The sequence below is a fragment of the Gorilla gorilla genome, chromosome 3, assembly GCF_029281585.2.
Source record: "Gorilla gorilla gorilla isolate KB3781 chromosome 3, NHGRI_mGorGor1-v2.1_pri, whole genome shotgun sequence".
In the NCBI taxonomy this organism is placed as follows: Eukaryota; Metazoa; Chordata; class Mammalia; order Primates; family Hominidae; genus Gorilla; species Gorilla gorilla.
In genome coordinates, this window is record NC_073227.2 from 175,277,910 (window position 1) to 175,297,142 (window position 19,233).

The 19,233-nt window shown below is 35.1% G+C and overlaps 1 protein-coding gene across 1 annotated transcript in view; it reads right to left on the reverse strand.

The window, feature by feature from the left end:
• Positions 1–11,178: 11,178 nt before the first annotated feature.
• DCHS2 (dachsous cadherin-related 2) overlaps positions 11,179–19,233 on the reverse strand; it is a 260,500-nt gene continuing 252,445 nt past the window's right edge. The window contains exons 19-20 of the mRNA XM_031010565.3: positions 18,824–18,956; positions 11,179–16,792 (exon numbers count right to left, since the gene is read on the reverse strand). Of these exons, the coding sequence (XP_030866425.3) occupies positions 14,169–16,792; positions 18,824–18,956 (2,757 nt within the window). The 3' untranslated portion in view covers positions 11,179–14,168. The remainder of the gene's footprint in view (positions 16,793–18,823; positions 18,957–19,233) is intronic.

Sequence of the window (19,233 nt, forward strand, 5' to 3'; positions counted from 1 at the left end):
AGAAATGAAATTATCCCACTTTCTAAGATATCTTCAACTTTACTAGATATTGCCATGGAGATGATTTTCTTGTGTTTTAATTTGCCTATGCCGTTTTTACTTTTATTTGTGCTTTAAGCATTTTATCTCTTGTTGCTATTTTTCTGCAGTGAAAACTGAAGCAATATATGAACTTTTGGAGCCATTTTGGCCAGAAAAGTCATCAGTTCTATTTTAAACGTGACTTTCTTTGTGTGTAAGAAAAGGTGGGAATCAGAACAATTATATTTATGTGTCTGCAGAATAATCCTTCAATTATGAATTCACTATGACTATAGATTCAGACACAAGGAAAATATCTGCCCAATGGTCATATGGCTTATTTATCATTTGTTGAACATGATCTGTGCATACCAAAGAATTGTTAAAACAGGGTCTGACATACAATGGATATTTGTCCAAAGCTCATGTTGAAAGGTGATCCCTAATGTTGGAGGTGGGGCCCAGTGGGTGCTGTTTGGTCATGGGGGTGGATCCCTCATGAATGGGTTGGTGCCGTCCCTGTGAGTTCTTGCTCTGTTAGTACACACAGAGCTGGCTGTTTAAAAAAGCATGGCACCTCCTCCCCGTTTCTCTTGATCCTTCTTTCACCATGTGACATGCCACTTCCCTTCCCCTTCCACCATGATTAGATACTTCTTGAAGTCCTCATCAGAAGCAGATGCTGGCACCACACTTTTTGTACAGCCTGCAGAACCATGAGCCAAATAAACCTATTTTCTTTATAAATTGCCCCTTCTCAAGTGTTCTTTGTATCAGCACAAAATGGAATAACTTAGGGCCACTATAAGTTTATTGTTTTAAAAATGAGACCTTCCTAAGGTGCTTTCAAGTGTGTAAAAGACACACTTTAAGACAATGTAGTGAAGGGGTTAAGAGAAGCGCTTCCAGTCACACCACTGAGTTGGAGTCCAGGTTCCACCAATTACTAGCCATGGTTTCCTTATTAATAAAATGGGACCCTATTAGTACCTACCCTGAGGGGTTATTTTGAAGATTAAACAACATATACTACACTTAAAACATTTAGCACCAGATTTGGCACATAACAAACACTCAATAAAATTTAGCTATTGTTTATTTAAGTTCACAAAGGTTAATATATTATCTTTTATGTGATACATAATCTGACAATAATCTGAAGCTTTTATTTTCATTACTTTCAATTTGTCCATTTCATAAAATTAACCACATATGCTTCCTGTAATTAACATTTAGGATAGGGGTTTTCCATAATTTTTAGATAAAAATAGAAGCTATACTTTTAAATAAATTAAATCAGAAAAAGTTGAACTTCATAATCAAAGTCTATTTGCTTGTGTCTCATTGGTGAAGATTAATATTCTAACAATAGGCAAATTATTTCCATTATATTAGCTGAAGAGAAAAATGAATGACAGACTAAAAATGATAGATAAGGAAATGAGAAATAAAAATTAAAAGCCAAGTTTAGAGATGACCTGCAGATTCAATTACTAACATTATGAGGCTTTACTCTTCTGCTCTGCTCTGTGCAATAGCACTTAAAACTGGTGAATTCATGGTTTAGCCAGGTATACTTACAAATCTGTGTTATAAGTGAACACACAAGATAAAAATAGTATCGAATTGATGGTGTTATAGTGACAGAAGTATGTTCCTTTGAGGAGCTGGCCTTTCTCCACCAAGTGCTTGCCAATCACATGACCCAACCTTTCACATCACAAGATTGACATGAGGCCAGAGAACCCATCCTCCTGAATATTGTAATTGATTTAGAGTTTGTTTTTGCCATACAAAATATTTTTTAGTCAAATTTGTCACCAATTTCTGTTATTGCTTCTGGATTTTGAGTTTATTAGAAAATATTGGCTGGGCGCAGTGGCTCACGCCTGTAATCCCAGCACTTTGGAAGCCGAGGCAGTTGGAGCACCTGAGGTCGGGAGTTCAAGACCAGCCTGACCAACATGGAGAAACCCCATATCTACTAAAAATACAAAATTAGCCAGGCGTGGTGGCACATGCTGTAATCCCAGCCATTGCACTCCAGCCTGGGCAACAAGAGTGAAACTCTGTCTCAAAAAAAAAAAAAAAGAAAATATTTTCCTATTCCCAGTTTATTAAATTATGCACTTGGGTTTACTTCTAGTATTTACTTATATTTATTTGTATAGTTTATCCTGGTGTGTGGTATGAATCAGTTTGATCTTTTTTCATAAAACTCTCCAGTTACATCAACCACACTGATTTAAAAATTCCTCTTTTCTTAAATGTATGGCCTTTATCATGTGTTATATTTCCATATGCACTCAGTTCTTTGAAGATAATGTGTCATTTCTCTCTGAATGCTTTTAAGGTATTTTTATTTTGTTTTATAGCAATTTTGCTGTGATGTGCTTGGTTGTGGTTTTCTTTTTATTTATCATGTCTGTGGTGTGTAGCACTTACAAAATTGTGATTAAATGCCAGTTTTGAAAGATTCTCAGCTGCTATCTTATCAAATATTTCTGCTGGCCCATTATCTCCATTCTCTTTTTGAGATTCCAATTACACATAGAATCTGTGTGTAATAAATTAAGGTTTATGTTAGATCTTTTTATTTTGTTCCACTCATCCCTTATTTTCTTTACAGTATTTTCCAAACATCTCTCTGTGTTTCAGTCTGTATATTTTCATTAGATATATTTTCTAATTTACTAATCCTCTCTTTATCTGTGTCTAATCTAATGCAAACATTGAGTTCTTAATTTTCAGTTACTGTATCTTAACTCTTTTATTAATATATAATTCATATATAATTCATACATCATATAATCACCTATTTAAAGTGTACAATCAGTAGATTTTAGTACATTCAGAGTCATACAACCACCACTACAATTAATTTTATAACATTTTTATTATCAAAAAAGAAACCCCATACCCAGTAGCAGTCATTCACCATCTTCTCCCAACTCTCCAACCTCTGAGCCCCACTAATCTGCTTTCTGTGTCTCTATATATTTGCTTTTTCTGGAAATTACACATAAACAATCATAAAATACGTGATCTTTTGTGACTGGATTTTTTCACTTTGCAGAATTTTTCTCAAGTTCATCTGTCTTACAGCATGTGTCAGTACTTTATTTTTGCTGAATAATACTCAATTTTATCGATATACCACATTTGGTTTATATATTCATCAGTTAATTGACATTTGGGTTGTTTCCACTTTTTGGCTTTTATAAATAATATTGCTATAAACATTCCTGGACAAATGTTCATATGAACATAACTTTTATTTCTATTGGATATATACCTAGGAATGGAATTGCAGAGTATTATGATTTGACTTTTTGAGAACCTCCTGGACAGTTTCCATACAGACTGTACCGTTTTACATTCCCATCAGCAGTATATGAGAGTTCCAATTTCTCCATATCATCACTAATTCTCACGTGTTATTATCTTTCTTTTTATTATAGCTATCTTAGTAGGTGTGAAGTGGCAGTTGTATTTTATAGTTTGGAATTTCTTTTTCATTAAAAGAATAGTTTTCAGTTCTGTCCTGATATTCTCTATTATGGCATCTAATTTCTTGAACAGCTATTTGAAAGTCCACATGGGATAATGCAATACATGAACTTCCTGTTGCCTGTTTCTATTATGTATTTATGTATATTATGTGTATATATATTATGTGTATATATATAAGCTTATATATATAAGTTTTATATATATATTTATATATATATATAAAAAAAATATATATATATATATATATAAGCTCTGGTCATGTGGGCTTTTCCCCAGTATCTCTAGCAATTTTGGATTGAATGCTGGACATTGTTGTGAATAATCACAAATGCTCTGAATGATTTTATCTTCTATAGAGGTCTAAATATTATTTCTGGCAGGCAGTTAGAGTAGTGACAGATTACCAGACTCAAATACGTGATTGATTTTATTTGAAACTTGGCAATATACTTTGTGAGAGCTTCTCTTTTCTAGTTTACCTCTGCTCCTGAGGTGTAGCTTTCTAGGATTTCCAACTTACAGGCTGGCATATTTATCAAAGGCCTGCCTCCTTGGTAAGCAAATCAGAAATAAAATTCTAAGACCCCAATTATCTGAATGAATTCCTCCTCTCAACCAACAGCATTCCAAGTTAACCTGAATAACTAGTTCCGGCCATGATAGGAAGTGGGAGTTGGACATGCCTAATTTTACCTCCTGTCTTTTGGAATTCAGGAAAAGCCAACCAACATTCACATCAACACAGACTTTAAGTCTGTTAAGAAACATTACAGTCTATTTTCTCTGCAGTCAGCTACCTGGAGTCTTCAGCTGGATGATAAAACTTTGGTCTCCACAACCCCTTATTGTAACACAGACATTCCTTTCTACTGATGCCAGGTGTTTAGATAATTTCACTCTTTCAAGCAATTGCCAATCACAAAATCTTTAACTGTTCCTATGACCTGGGAACCCCCACTTTGAGTTGTCTTGCTTTGCACGTTGAATCAATGTACATCTTACATGCATTGATTGATGTATTATGTCTCACTAAAACGTGTAAAAATGCAAGCCATACCACAAGCACCTTGGGAACATGTCATCAGGATCTTTCAAGGCTGTGTCATGAGCATGTCCTTAACCTTGGTGAGATAAACTTTCTAAATTGATTGATGCCTGTCTCAGATACGTTTGGGTTTACAACCCTTAACTCTAATTTTTGTCCCCATAAAATTGCCAATAGTTCTGTGTAGCTACTTCACCTTGCAGTTGATATTGCTGCTCAGCCTCAAGGGTGTTAGAGGCACAGTGTACTATTAGGTTTACCTCTCTGTGTTTCTCATCTTTCCAGGAGCATGGCATCTCAAGTCTTAACTGCCTTGGTGGTTCTCTGATGCTTCACATACAAACACACGTATACAAAACTGTTTCTTTTTCTTCTTCTCCTTTTCCTTCTGCTCTTATGCCTCTAGCTTCCACTCCTCCTCTGTCCCTCCTCCTTTTTATTAATTATCCAGCTTTTTGTACTTATTCTCAGCGGTGGGGTTGGTATACAACAACCTAATTCATCATTACAGGAAGCCTTCCATGCACTTGGATCCATTTTTGTATTTTCTATTCAGTTCCATTAGTCTATCTAGTCATGCCCTATTGCCACCCTGTTTTAATTATCGAGGCTTTAATAATACATTTGTAATCTGATAGGGTTAGTGCATGAGTGCATGTTTATGTACACATGCATATACACACACACAGCTTTTTTTTAGTGTTTCCCAGTTATCTTGTCTGTTTATGCTTCCAAATAAACAGTATAATCAAGTTCTTTAACTCCAGAAAAAAATATAATATGTATGTTAAGATAAGGTTAAATTTGTAAATTTACTTAGGAAAAACTGGCATTTTTCTAACATTTACTATTTCTATTCAAAAACATCTACTCGAGTTTACTCTATGCACTTCAGGAGATATAATTTTCCTCACATAGAAGTTAGACATTTTTTGGGTGAAGTTTTTGCTTAGGTATTTTAAATTGTAAATGGAATCTTCTCTTTCATTCATCCTCTAACTGATTGTTATTCATATATGTAAAGAGTAGTGATGTAATTTCTTGCATATTTATTTTATATCTTGCAACTTTACTAATTTGTTTTGTTTATGGTAGTTTTCCATCAATTATTTTGAGCTTTCCAGAAAAATAACATAGTGTACCAATCGAGATGGTTTCACCTTATTCTTTCAAACTCTGATGTTTCTAATTGCTGTCTTGTCTACTTGTATGGACTAATTTCTACAATGTAACATTAAATTTTGTCAGAGAGACTAGGCATGTTGTCTTGTTCTTCCTTTCACCAGAAAGAATCTAGAGTATCTCCATTGGGGAAGATCTGGCTTTTGGATTAAATATCATTTTAAGGATGATAATGATTTTAAAATTTAAATGATACTTAAAATGACGATTTTAAGGATTAATCATTGATGATTATTGAGTGCTTTTTGCATCACTGGGTATTGGGTTTTGTTAAGTGCCTTTTTGCCATTTAAGAAAATGTTCTTATTTTTTTTCCACAGCTCTATTAATGTGAATTACATTGATTTCTTAATATTGAATCATTTTGTGTTTATGCAATAAATCCTACATGTTGTGAGGTATTATTTTAAAATATGCTATTAATTCTTTTTGCTAATATTTTATTTTAGAATTTTGCATACCTATTTATAAGTGGGAATAGTCTATAGTCTTCTATTTTGTACAATTTTTAAGATTTTGATATGAATTCTACATTCAATTCATTAAAAGATTTTAAATATTTTCCTTATTTTTTCATGCTTTGGAATAGTTTATATAGCATTTGGATGATCTAGGATTTAAAGGATTTTTAAGATGTCACTCTGAAACTTTGAGAGGGTGCTTCTTTATATCTTTATTTTTTTCTTTTAAGTTTGTTCCATTTAGATTCTATGTTTACTGAGATCAACTTTAGTAAATTAAATTTTCCTATAAAATGCATTTTTAAGTATTTCAATAAATTTCTATATAGTTGTGCAGAAAAGTCTCTTTTGATGTTAATTCCTCTCTTTGGTGGCTCTCATTATCCTCTCTTTGCTCTTTCTTATTATGTATGCTATTATTTTTTACTTTCTCACATTTAATTTATTTAATTTTATTGATTTTTAGGGAACAAGATTTATTTATTCATAAATTCTGAGTTTTTTGTTTGTTAATTTTTTAACCTTTAATATTTCTTTTCTTCTAATTTCTTCATTTTTCTAATTTATGGCAATAGCTATTACTCCCAGTTAATACCTATCAGGCAATTAGAAAGCATTCTATTTCCATATACTCTACCTTTCTTCTCTCATTTTTGTAGTTAAAATTTATTCAGATGATCAGGGCATATATTAAGCATATACTATTCTATCACCTTTATATCCACCATCACCTCTACAGTTAAATATCTTTAGTGGCCTTATGGTGAACCTGCCCCAGTATTTCCCAGTTGTCTGAAACTCATTTTCTACTAGATTCTTGAAGAATGTTCCTTGAGGTCTTACATACTCATAGCCTTCTCTATGACATGTGTATATATATTATGTTGTGTGTGTGTATATATAGGTATACACATATGTCTATGACATATGGTATAATTTATCATATTTATCATATGGCATTAATTTACCATATTTTCAATTCCATTTGATTTTTAATATATTTTTCCTTTCCATTTTCTATTTCTCTTACTGTATTTTCATTGGTGTTTATTTACTTTTGTTCTTTCCAGTTTAGTCTTCTGAATTTTTTCTCTCATTTTCAATTTTTTTGTTTACACTTTTTTATTTTTAATTATTACAGATACTAGTTGTATAGTTGTATATATTTATGGGGTACATGTGATATTTTGATAAAAGCATATAATGCATAATGATCAAATCAGGGAAACTGGGATATTCATCACCTCAAGCATTTATCATTTCTTCGTGTTAGGAACATTCCAATTTTATGCTTCCAGTTATTTTGAAATAATCTTGTTCCTTCCATCTAACTGTATTTTTGTATCTATTCACCATGCCCTCTTTATCTCCCCTCCCCACTACCCTTCCCGCCCTCTGGTAACCATCATTCTACTCTCTATATCCATGAGTTTAGTAATTTTTAGCTCCCACATGTTAGTGAGAACCTCAATATTTGTCTTTCTGTGTCAGGCTTATTTCACTTAGCATAATGTCCTCCAGTTCCGTCCATGTTGCTGCAAATGACAGAATTTCATTCTGTTTTTATGGCTGAGTAATATTCTATTGTGCATCCACCTGTACTACATTTTCTTTATCCATTCATCCACTGATGGACACTTGGGTTGATTCCATATCTTGGCTATTGTGAGTAGTGCTGCAATAAACATGGGACTGAAGATATCTCTTTGATGTACTGATTTCCTTTGTTTTGAATATATACCTAGCAATAGGATTGCTGGATCACATGGTAGTTCTATGTTTTTGTTTTTTGAGGAACAGAGAAAGAGGAACCCTCTACAATGTTGGTGAGAATGTAAATTGGTACCGCCACTATGGAGAACAGTATGGAGGTTCCTCAATTATTTCTTGAGCTCTGTTTTCTTTCTTTTAGTATCCTCCTCTTGGTTAGCCTTTTAATTTTCACCTTGTCTGATTGATTATGCAACCTTTACAGTTTTTATTATTTTTCTAATGTTCTTTAGCTGGTTTTGAAATATTAAGTAAAAAAACCTTTTATTGGCCTTTTTGCTATATTTTTCTAGTGGATCTTCACTGTTCATTATTGTGTCAGTCAGCGCATGTACGAAATAAAATGTCTTTGCTTACAAGACATTTTATTCTGGAATTATTTTCTGTTGCTCACGTTTTATTGAGATGGATTATATTATATTTTAGGGGTTATAATGTAGGGGTGGTAGCAGACCAGAACAGCCTTCCTAGATTCATGCATGGCTTTAAGACCCCTTCTTCTTTTGTTTCTGCAAAATATTTACAAATAGGACCTGTTTGTACCTTCTGTTTTCTCTGATCCCTTCTCTCCTTTATATCTAGGACTTCTCTCCATTTTCTATTTATATGGATTTGAATTCTATTTTCAGTAGACTTTACTTAGTGTGGGGTTCTCTTCTTACAGAAGGAAATTTTGGTTGACTATTTCCAGAGGCTCTGGGACTTGAGTGCCCCTGCATAATCGGATTTCACTTTAGTTTTTCTACACCCATCTACAGAGTTGCTGCTCTGTAACCTCTCTCTAGTTTTGGCAATTATTCTCAGACCTGCCTGCTAGGTTTCCATCCAAGAGACTTCTGCTTTAGTAGGTGAGTACTTGTGGATTCTTGGTACTCCAGCTCACAGAAAGTTGGAAGTTCCCCCTTTCTCCTCTCTGTTACTGCCAATAGTTGGTAATTTTTCTTGCCTATCCATATTCTGGAATTTGTAAGAATGACCCTTGTGTTTGTTGAAGATGACCATGAGGTTTTACTTTTACTATTCTGGATGCTCTAACCATTTTGTAAGGGGAATTGGGATGGTTTAAAAGTCTGCACTGATGCTGCCATGTTGCCCTGACTAAAACCTAAATCACTTTCTTTATTTGGTTTTGGAGAGACATCATACTACACTGTCTTTCTATTCTATCTCACTAGGCTGGTTTTTCTGAGAATTATTTGTTTATGGTGTGAGGAGAAATTTCACGTTTACTCCCTTCCCTAATACCCTGGCACACACTTATGAGATAATCTATATTTGTTTAAAATGTTACCCTTGACACACACTAAGTAAGTATATGCACATATAGAATATCCCTCATAAATTCCTTATGTTGTTTGTACTTTAAATATTGATACATTTTGATGTAAACATTCTAGGCATATCTACTGAACTGCATTTTGTTATCATATTGATAGAACTTCATTCTGCCATTCTCCTATAGGGCAGTTACAGTTTATTATGAGATCAGAAATTAAATTAAACCAATGCGCTTGGTCATGTCATGTTGCTGTCTCAAACAATATGCTTTTGAATGTCATATATAGCTTGTTTCTCTTATGTCTAAACTTCACAAGATATACATGTATATTGTGGGGAAGGCAGAGAGAAGGAAAAAACCCAAACCGGATTACAGAAGAAATTACTATTCCTTTGGCATTTTATAAGATATTCTATAATATTTTGATATAATGTTTAAACTTACTTTCTCTCTGCTTTGTGACTGGCTAAAATCACAGAACTATTGTAGCATTCTCACCTAATGGGTTCAAGGCTATGTATCACATCCTTGCATTACAGCATCCTCTGTGCCCGTTCACATATGTACTCATTCATTCTAAAAACCATCTGTACCTCATGATGCAAGTGGAGACAGGCCCTGAGGGTTTACTATCTAACAACGAAATCCATTTATTTAGTTTTCTAACCAAAATAATGCTTTCTCATTCAAGGGATGTACTTGTGCATCTGCTATTTATTTGGCATGCCTTTCCCCTCTCTATTACTCACTTCACAGTTTTGGTTTAGCAAATGCATTGGGTGAAATGAATAAAGATATGTAGACCAAAACAGTAGGAAGTGTTAATTGTCATCAAATAGCCAAGTTCTGAGTTTATAAGAGAAAGGTATAGTTTGATACTCCAGCCACTTTAGGCTGGATCTTTCTAAGATGGCCACATTCTGTTTCTAATAGACAAATTTCTTTGATCTATATGGAATAATTTAATTTATGAATAATTTATGCACCAGAATTCAAATAAAACTGACAATGTTTGAGAACAAACTATTGGCCATGCCCTTGTCTTATTTTATACTGTGGTTTAAAAGTGATATAAAATGTAATATTTTAACATAAACTCACAACTGTCAAGCGTGCACTCATTTTAAAAACGGACTGGCCATCAGGAAAAAAGATTAGGTAATGAAATTCCACATTCTGACCCACTGTCTTCTGAATGTCCATTTATTTGTTTATGTGAATAAAAGCAACTACTTAAAACTGTGGCATTCTCAATGCCAGTGTAGAGTGGGAAATAAGGTAATCATTCCTACCTTTTTGTTCTGAAATTCACCCCAAAAAAACACAATAAATGCAAGTTTTCATGGTCAAATGTATTCTCATTCATTATCATCTAGCTTTCAATTCACAGCTTGATACATCTAAATTGTCAGACAATGGAGAGAGAGATTTGAGAGGAACACAAAGGAAGGAGGAAAAGAAGAGATTCTTCAAAAGGATGAATCTGTGAAGGGCAAATGACTCACAAAAATCTTCATACACTAAAAATTACTTTTAAAAGTCCTTACCCATCTACTTTCTTGTATTTCTCTACTTGTGTCCTAATTATTCATTTTAAGATTTAATTGTCTATTTCTCTTCTGTCCCTGCCTGCCTCTCCCCCTCCCTTCCTCTTTCACTTTTCTCCTTCCATCTTTATAGTGGGTAAAAACTCCCACTGAAATGCCTCGTTTGGGTCCTAAGCAAATCTTCTGCAACTCCACTGGATCCCAGTATCCCTCCTGTACAGGACCATCTTCCATTCTAACTTCCTTCAGTTATGGCCAAATAGATGGCTCTATACCTTTGAGCTCAAGTAAAACACGCTGTGAAAATAAACTCAATTTGCTTATCTGGAATATCACGTGAGAATACACTGACCATATTAATGCCATATATTATTTTATTGCTTTGAAGTGGGTTATCTTAGATCCTTAGTTATGTCTTGCTTTTTAAAGTTAAGGTATGTATAGAATGGCAGAACAAAAGTAACAAAGTAAGTGTCTGTTTGGATGAAAATAACTTTAAAATTTACAATTAATTTTCATTGCTATAACTTCTAGAAAACACAGCAAGGAGGGCTAAAGGTGAAGGTGCTGAGAAACACAAATCCTGTCTCAACTGGACGTCTATTATAGATTGAATATGAATACATGGAGGCAGCCAGTAATGTAGAGTGCATTTTAATAATTTTTAAAAGAGTTAAATGATCAAATCCCTAAAGATACAGCATTTTTCTTTTTCTTTGCCCAGGAATCTGTTTTGGAAGCCAATTCAATGATTACTACTAGGACATGGAATTTTGATATCCATTTGGTACTGATTTACACCAGTATTTTTAAGGCTGCCAACAAGAAAGTCCAGAATTTCATCAGGCAGCCAAAATTCCACAAGAGACAACTGTCTTTTATTTTATAGCTTATGAATTTGGGGCTTAATATGATTTTCCACTAACAAGTTCTGTACCCCCTCCAGAGTGCTAAAGCCAGTGCATAGATCGGCAAAGTAACCCAGAACATATGAGGCAAGTTAATATTAAACTTGAAGGAAAAATGTACAAATAATTATATTGTTTACTTAGGAAAAAAAGCACTCTAGTTGAAAGAGCTGACATACGATTTATTGCAAACACTTAACCAGCGTGTTCACATTTTTACCTCCATTCCCACTTGTAGTACTGGTTTGGTGGCATTGTGGCACTGGATACAGACTAATAAACCCATCAATTAAAAATCCATTAAATATTGGTAAAAAAGCTCTATTACATGTCTTCTCTTGTTATGCAATGGCTAGAAAACATACAGAATCACATCCATAATGAGTAAATAAATCACAGTAATAAATAACTAACTTAGGGAATAGGTAGATGAATAACTCTTTTTAAGCATAAGTAAATGAAGAACCTGTTTAATTAAAAACAACAAAATGTTCTTGGTTTCCAGAAATAATTCTATTGTGAAAAAAAAACTTCCATATATAATTAGGAAAATATAGTATAGGGTTTCTTTCTATGCTCAAAGCAATGTTTTCAAAAGAGTCAGAGATAATAAATACTGGAACACATAAATGATTAAATATGTGTGGGGTTTTTTTTACATAAGTCATGAAATCTTCTTCCCCAGATGCCAGGAAGAAAAAGAGAAACATATATCAGTCCCATAATATTTAAATTTTCTACTCCTAAAGGATTTTTCCTAGGATTTCAGGCTTATTCAAAAACCTTCATGTTTCATACAATTTGTAATACAGCTTTATACATTTGTTCTCAATCTGAGTCAGCATAGATAGATAATAGAAAATATCAGCATAGGAAGCTGTAGAATTATTTATCTACAAAACCAGATATCAAACACTGCACCCTGCAATATTTTTTAGTAAAGAGAAATTATGTCACAAAATTTCACAGATGAGGCCTATGGAAGAAGAACACAAAGGAACTATATCTGTAGTAGAAGCCCATCCTAACTACTAAGAAAGCCACATGATACCCTTTAGATTTCACATTAGAATTCCTAAACTGTTAGCCTAACACCTGGCCCTCATGCTGACCACGGGAAGAGGACTTCTGAACCACCATCGTCAGGATGCCGTCCACCTTCCTGAAAGGGATGAGAATCCGTGAGGGATTCCCTGGCTTATCAGAAAGAAGGCTAGAGCATTGTATATGAGCACCATCTAGCACTGCTATATTTCTAAAATAGTAATTGTACAGAGTCATTTTAACCATGTGCCAAACTGCTCCATCTAATGACAGTTAAAGCTGCACATGTGTGTGAGCAAATGGTAAAAAGACTTCTGACTGCTATTCTTAACTTTTATAGTAGAAACATTTCCATAAAAAAACTTCATTTAAAAATATATTGCTAAATTACTCTATGAGATTTATCATTAGCTAATAACATGATTTTTATCTACACAAACTTTAAAAACTGACATTGAGTGGATAAATTATTTCACACAAAAGGTACTGTATCTAGAAGAAAATAAAATGAAGAAATTGCTATAAATTAACCTTTGAAGTTTAATGTCCTTACCCACACCTACTTATAAGACAAGACCTGAAAAAAAAGCCATTCTGTTTGTAAAGAAGGCCAAGATAATATGTTTCAGGTGGTAGCAAACCACATAACTATTGCGAGTATCAATCCTGGCCCTCTATCAGGAACATGCATTTCTGGTTTATTGAATCATGAATAATTATTTATATTACCTATCATTATAAATCCTATTTGGTTCTCCCTATTGTCACAGAGTTATGACAAATTTCCTTCTGAATTTTTTATTAGTTTTCCAAAAGACTCCACATTGAAATTCAATTATGGCTAAACTCTACAGGTGTGGTATATGGGGAAAAATGGAGAAATACTCCTCTAAATATATCAGATCCACCGACTATTGCTTTATCTTAAAATGAAAGTTTATTCCTCTAGACTTCCCCTCTCTGCTATATGTTCTGACCTAAACTCATTCTCCATTTAGCCTTTACTAATTTGTTTTCGATATAGCAGTGTGATCAGCAGCAATGTGACCAGAGTACACTATATTTTGTTTCCATATAAACATTCTGGCAGTCAGTTAAGTTCACTGTGTCCTTTGGAAGTCTAATCATACAGACAACAGGTCTGACAGAATATACACTACTTAATATATACAAATGTGAGTCCTGAGAGCAACACATAAGGATTAAAAGAGGAAATAACTTTTCATTAAGGCTGGAAGAAATTTGAGAAACTTTAATGGGGAAGTTTTAAAAACTCTAACTAAATTACATCACTTGCTTTTAGATAAAAACGAGCCCAATCTCGAGTTGCTGGCTTGAAAACGTTTTGTTCATTCATTCATGACCAATGGTGAGCAGGTACTTGGCATCCCAGTGGTTTCATATTTGAACTTCATCTTCTGCTTTAAGTTCATGGCATGTACCACTGACGTGTGTTCCTAATAATTCTCCTTCTGACAACAGTGGAGACAAGGCAGGAGGCTGCATCGTCAATAGGGAAAGAGATGGAGAAAAACTGGGAGTCATGGCTTCTGGCAGAGAACCAAGATGGTAGGGGATGGGAGAGCGTGGGTGTTTCGGAGGCACCTGCCCCAGGTTTACTGCCGGCATTCTTGGTGGGACTGCTTTAATCCCAGGCTGGGCTACTGCTGTTATCAAAGGGGGTGGAAAAACAAAAGATTTCTTCTCTTTTGGAATGCCAGGCATATGCAAATGTTCATCCTTTAGTTTTGCAATATCATTAAATACTGAGGCAAGAGGTTGGAATTTGGGCTCCCAACTGAGAAGATAATTCCAGTGATAGTTGCCTTTTCCATCATGATCAGAGGTCATCTGAGTTGAAAGAGCTGCACACCTTACTTCCTGATCACCTGAAATAAAGACAGACTCTTTTCTAACGTCAGCCAGGATGCTCTCTTTTGCCTCTCTCTTCTGAACTGTCTGGGGTAACACATTATTTTGAGCACAGGTGGTGCTGCAGCCTTCCCCTTGATCTCCTTCCCCAAATGTTTGGCTGGCTTCTGCTGTTTCGGCAGTCACCATCACATCGGTTTCCCCAGATAGGCAGGAGAGCTGGTCTGAGTCCCTCGGGATACCCGAGTCTGGTACCCTGGACTCGCGGTCACTCAGAGCTGAGTCTGAGCCCTTTCTGTAGGGATGCTCATTTATCCTCTGGATTTCCTTATCTTCTGCAGTTTCTCCTTCCACAGAACAGTGGCCACTGGAGTTTGAGTGTCTGTACAGATTGACAATATCCTTCTCCATGATACTTATTAAACTCAACCATTCTGGCGTGGCATCCACAGGGACCACCTCATTACTGCAGTCGTCAGTTTTCTGGAAGGCTTTGAGCACATTGGCATCCCGGGTCACTCTCAAGTCCATATCTAAAGATGAGGTTTTCTTCTCCTCATAATTGTTTATTGTGTCTTTTTGTTTATGTCTTAAAATCATTACAATTAGAATGCAGATGAGTATCAGAAACACTAAAAAGGAGACCACCAGGCTGATTGAAAAGCTGCTGGCGAACTCTGCCAAGGGTGTTCCTTCAGAGGAGAAAGACACATTCACAAAAACAGTGCAAGATGCAAACTTGGAGTCTGATTTGGGACTATGAGCGATTATTTTCATTTCCATGGTGTCTTCTTTGTTGAGTTGACTTTTTATTAGGGGAAGGGCTCTAATCAAATAAATATTTCCATTGGTTTTATTTACCGAAAAGAAAGGAGATGAGGTTCCAAGGGAGTAAAGAATGACTCCATCAATACCAGCATCTGCATCTGAGGCTTCCACTCTGCCAATCAACTGTCTGTCTTTATTCTTTTCTGGGAGGGTGAAAAAATACTGATCTTGAGTGAAGATGGGCTCAAATTCATCTATCCCTTCAATATCCACCCAGACCACTAAGGAGGCTGTTGCATCACCTTTGTCTTTGGCTTGGACTGTGAGGCAGTATTTATTGCCATTTTCATAGTCAAGGATTTGCTTAGCATGAATATCCCCTGTCAAAGGGTCAATGAGGAAGAGATCATGATCATAAGACATTCCATGAGTGAGAAAACAGGGTGATACAATAGAATAGGTCAATTCTCCATACGGACCAGCATCAAAATCCAGAGCATTTATAGAGCATATGGTAGAGGAAATAGGCAGATTTTCTGGAACAATACAGCTGAAGCTTGAGAACATAAACTGAGGTGCATGGTCGTTATCGTCCAGGACATTGACAAACACAACTGCAAAAGAAAAATGTTTCTTTTCTGCATCTGAAGCTTGGACAGTTAAGGTGAATTTTGTCATTTCTTCATAATCCAGAGGTTTAATCAAATAAAGAACTCCAGTGTTTTCTTCTAAGTAAAAATGTCCCTTCTCATTTCCAGAGATGATGTTGTAGATGATTTCTGCATGTGACCCTGTGTCACGGTCATTTGCTGAGACCACAGTGATGTGACTCCCTAGAGGGGTGCTTTCCTTGACATGGGTGTGATAGCTCAGGCTGCTGAAGTTTGGAGGATTGTCATTGACATCAAGTACTTGTATTGATATGACAGCTGTGGAACTCAATGGAGGGCAGCCACTGTCAGATGCCAGAATGACAAGCTCATGGCTAGCACTTGCTTCTCTGTCCAGACTGTGAAGCAACACAAGATAACCGACTTGCTTATAAGGATATTCTGAATGAAAGAAATTAGTTTCCACATGAAAATTGTTCTGTGAATTACCACTGATGATAGAATATTCAACATATGTGTTTTCACGGGTCCAGTCATGGTCGATGTTTGAAAACGTAACAAGCGTGCTTCCAACCAGAGCATCCTCACTTAGGCTAAGATTATAGGATTTGACTGTGAATTCAGGGGCATAATTGTTCATATCTTGTATTCCTATCTCCACTAAAGTAAGAGCTCTCAGGTCAGGATTTCCACCATCACTGGCTTCCACAAGAAATTGAGTTGTTGATATTGTATCCAGAAGTAATACGGGACTGATAGTAAATATTGTGCCTGAAAAATAAGACATAGTATTTCAACACTGTGAGGTGCAGTTTTGATGATCCATTTAATCGGCAGTTGACTATCCAATGTCTACTAATATGTGTTTAATTCTTTGTTAGATTTGTTAAGTCACAATGAACAATGACTCCAAATAGAAATACAAATTATTGTATTTATATGTTTATAACATGTAAGATACAGAAATAATATTCATGACATTCACTCTGTGAAATATGTGTGCTGCTTGAGGTTGCTTTTGCCACAAATTCCTCTGAATTTTATTTTTGTAGAGTAAGTTGTTCCACTATTCTTAAAAAATATTTTTGTTTGTAAAATTTATACCCCATTCTACTACCCACAAACACATGTATAAAGATATTCTGGCATAAAGATACTTATTCTGGAAATACTTGTTGATATTCAAGCCAAATGAAAGCAGTAAAAATGATAATGCTGAGTTACTATTATACTATTGCTTAATTAGAGAGATGGGCTTTCCTACAGATCATGCAAGTCAATGTTTCCCTTATTGCTGAAATGTAGTTAATAAAGTTTATTGTACTAAATATAGAAATATTTAATTTTTATAAATATGTGTGTTAAAACATTTTTAAGATAAATACGTCTTAAGGATGGTCACTAAGAAAGAATACAGAATGCTGACATTTAAATGCCATGTTTCAGTTAGAGTCCCACCATGAACTAAATCGGCCATCATTTAATGTTTTAAAAATATTTGAATCAATAGCTTAGTGCGTTTAATGTTTTAAACATTGCATTTAATGTTTTTAACATTGCCTTTAATGTTTTAAACATTGCATTTAATGTTTTAAACATTTAATGTTTTAAAAATATTTGAATCAATAGCTCAGTGCAAAATTTGTCAATAGCACATGTCAAGTAAAAGCGTTGCTAAGGATTGAGTGCTCAGAAGAACTGCCTTGCACACTGTGATTTGCTGTGGCCAGGGTGGCAGTTGCCATCATCTGAGACTAGAGAAAGAGAGACAGACAGAGAGAGAAAAGACGGTGGGGTGGTGGGGTGGGGATACAGAGAGAAGAATAGAAGAGCCAAATTCCTGATATGTTTGTAATCATGCAGTAATCGTTCATCCACAGGCAGCATGATACAGGACGTACTTCTCAATTTACAACACCCCGTGGGCTTCATGCTGGTATTTTGGGACTAAATTCCCCTTTCAGGTAATCCCAAGGTTAATTTTTAAATGAACTCTCACTTGTGAAATGATGCAATGGTTGATAGAGATGGGGAACACAGAGTGTGATGTCTCCCAGGCCCTGTTATTTTCTAGTATGCTCTGCTAGGGACATTGTTTTGCTACTTATTCATCTTTATAAAATGTAGCTTTTAAATTAAATTAAATGTCCACTCACTGTTCAACTTTCTCTATATACTGTTTAATTGAACGTAGAATCACTTGCCTGAAGGCATTTCACAACCACGAATGTCTTGGTCTCTGATAAAAAGACAAAACGCCTTGGGAAGCATCAAATAAACCAAAACACCACAGTGGTTTCTAGTTGGTAGAGATGCTTAAATAATTTTCCTTTTGAAATTATTCTTGTGCTTATTGAACATATAATGCTATTACTGATTTTTTTTAACTTGGCTTGGGAAAAAAGCATCCAGACTCTAGTAATATGAAGTCTTCAGCACTAACTTAATCCCTTCAACATCATTTTGATTCTTGCTGAATCCTGGGATAATTGCCTGAACTGTGCTTGGTTGGACGGATGTAACTGGGTGTTTATTATACTGGGGTCTCTGAATTTGTGAGCATTTACCAGCATTTAAACAGTGACATTTGCTTTCCAGCCACTGAGATGTTGGAGAAGAGAAATAACACTGGCATTTGCTATCGCAGCACTTCATGTGAAGAGTAATGAAACAGTTGTGCTTATAATTCCATGCGGGGTGGGGAGGTGGGGAACTTTTATAGAGGCATTTAGAAAGGGTTATTTCAGGTTTCTACTTTGAAACCCAAACCTATGAGCATTAATGCAACTATAAATAACTCACCATTCTTAGGATCAATGGAGAATTCCTTAGAAGAGGATAGAATTCTGTAAGAAATGTTCTCATTGCTTTCTAAGTCTGTGGCTGACAGAGTCAGCACTGAATACCCCACAGGTATTGATTCAGGAACTGTGACCTGAGGGAAAAAGAGAAAAATAGGGACATTGTGCTTAAAGGCTGAAGGTATTTTCATAAACAGGGACAGAACATGAGGTCATTTTATTCATTTTGATTATGGAAACCATACAATACAACCTGACTTTGTTAGACATATTAATTTATGGAATTGACATATTAAAAAGATTGTGTGAATAGTCCCTGGATTCAGAAAAAAAGGTGTTGTTTTGTTTTGTTTTGTTTTGTTTTGTTTGAGATGCAGTCTTGCTCTGTTGCCCAGGCTGGAGTGCAGTGGT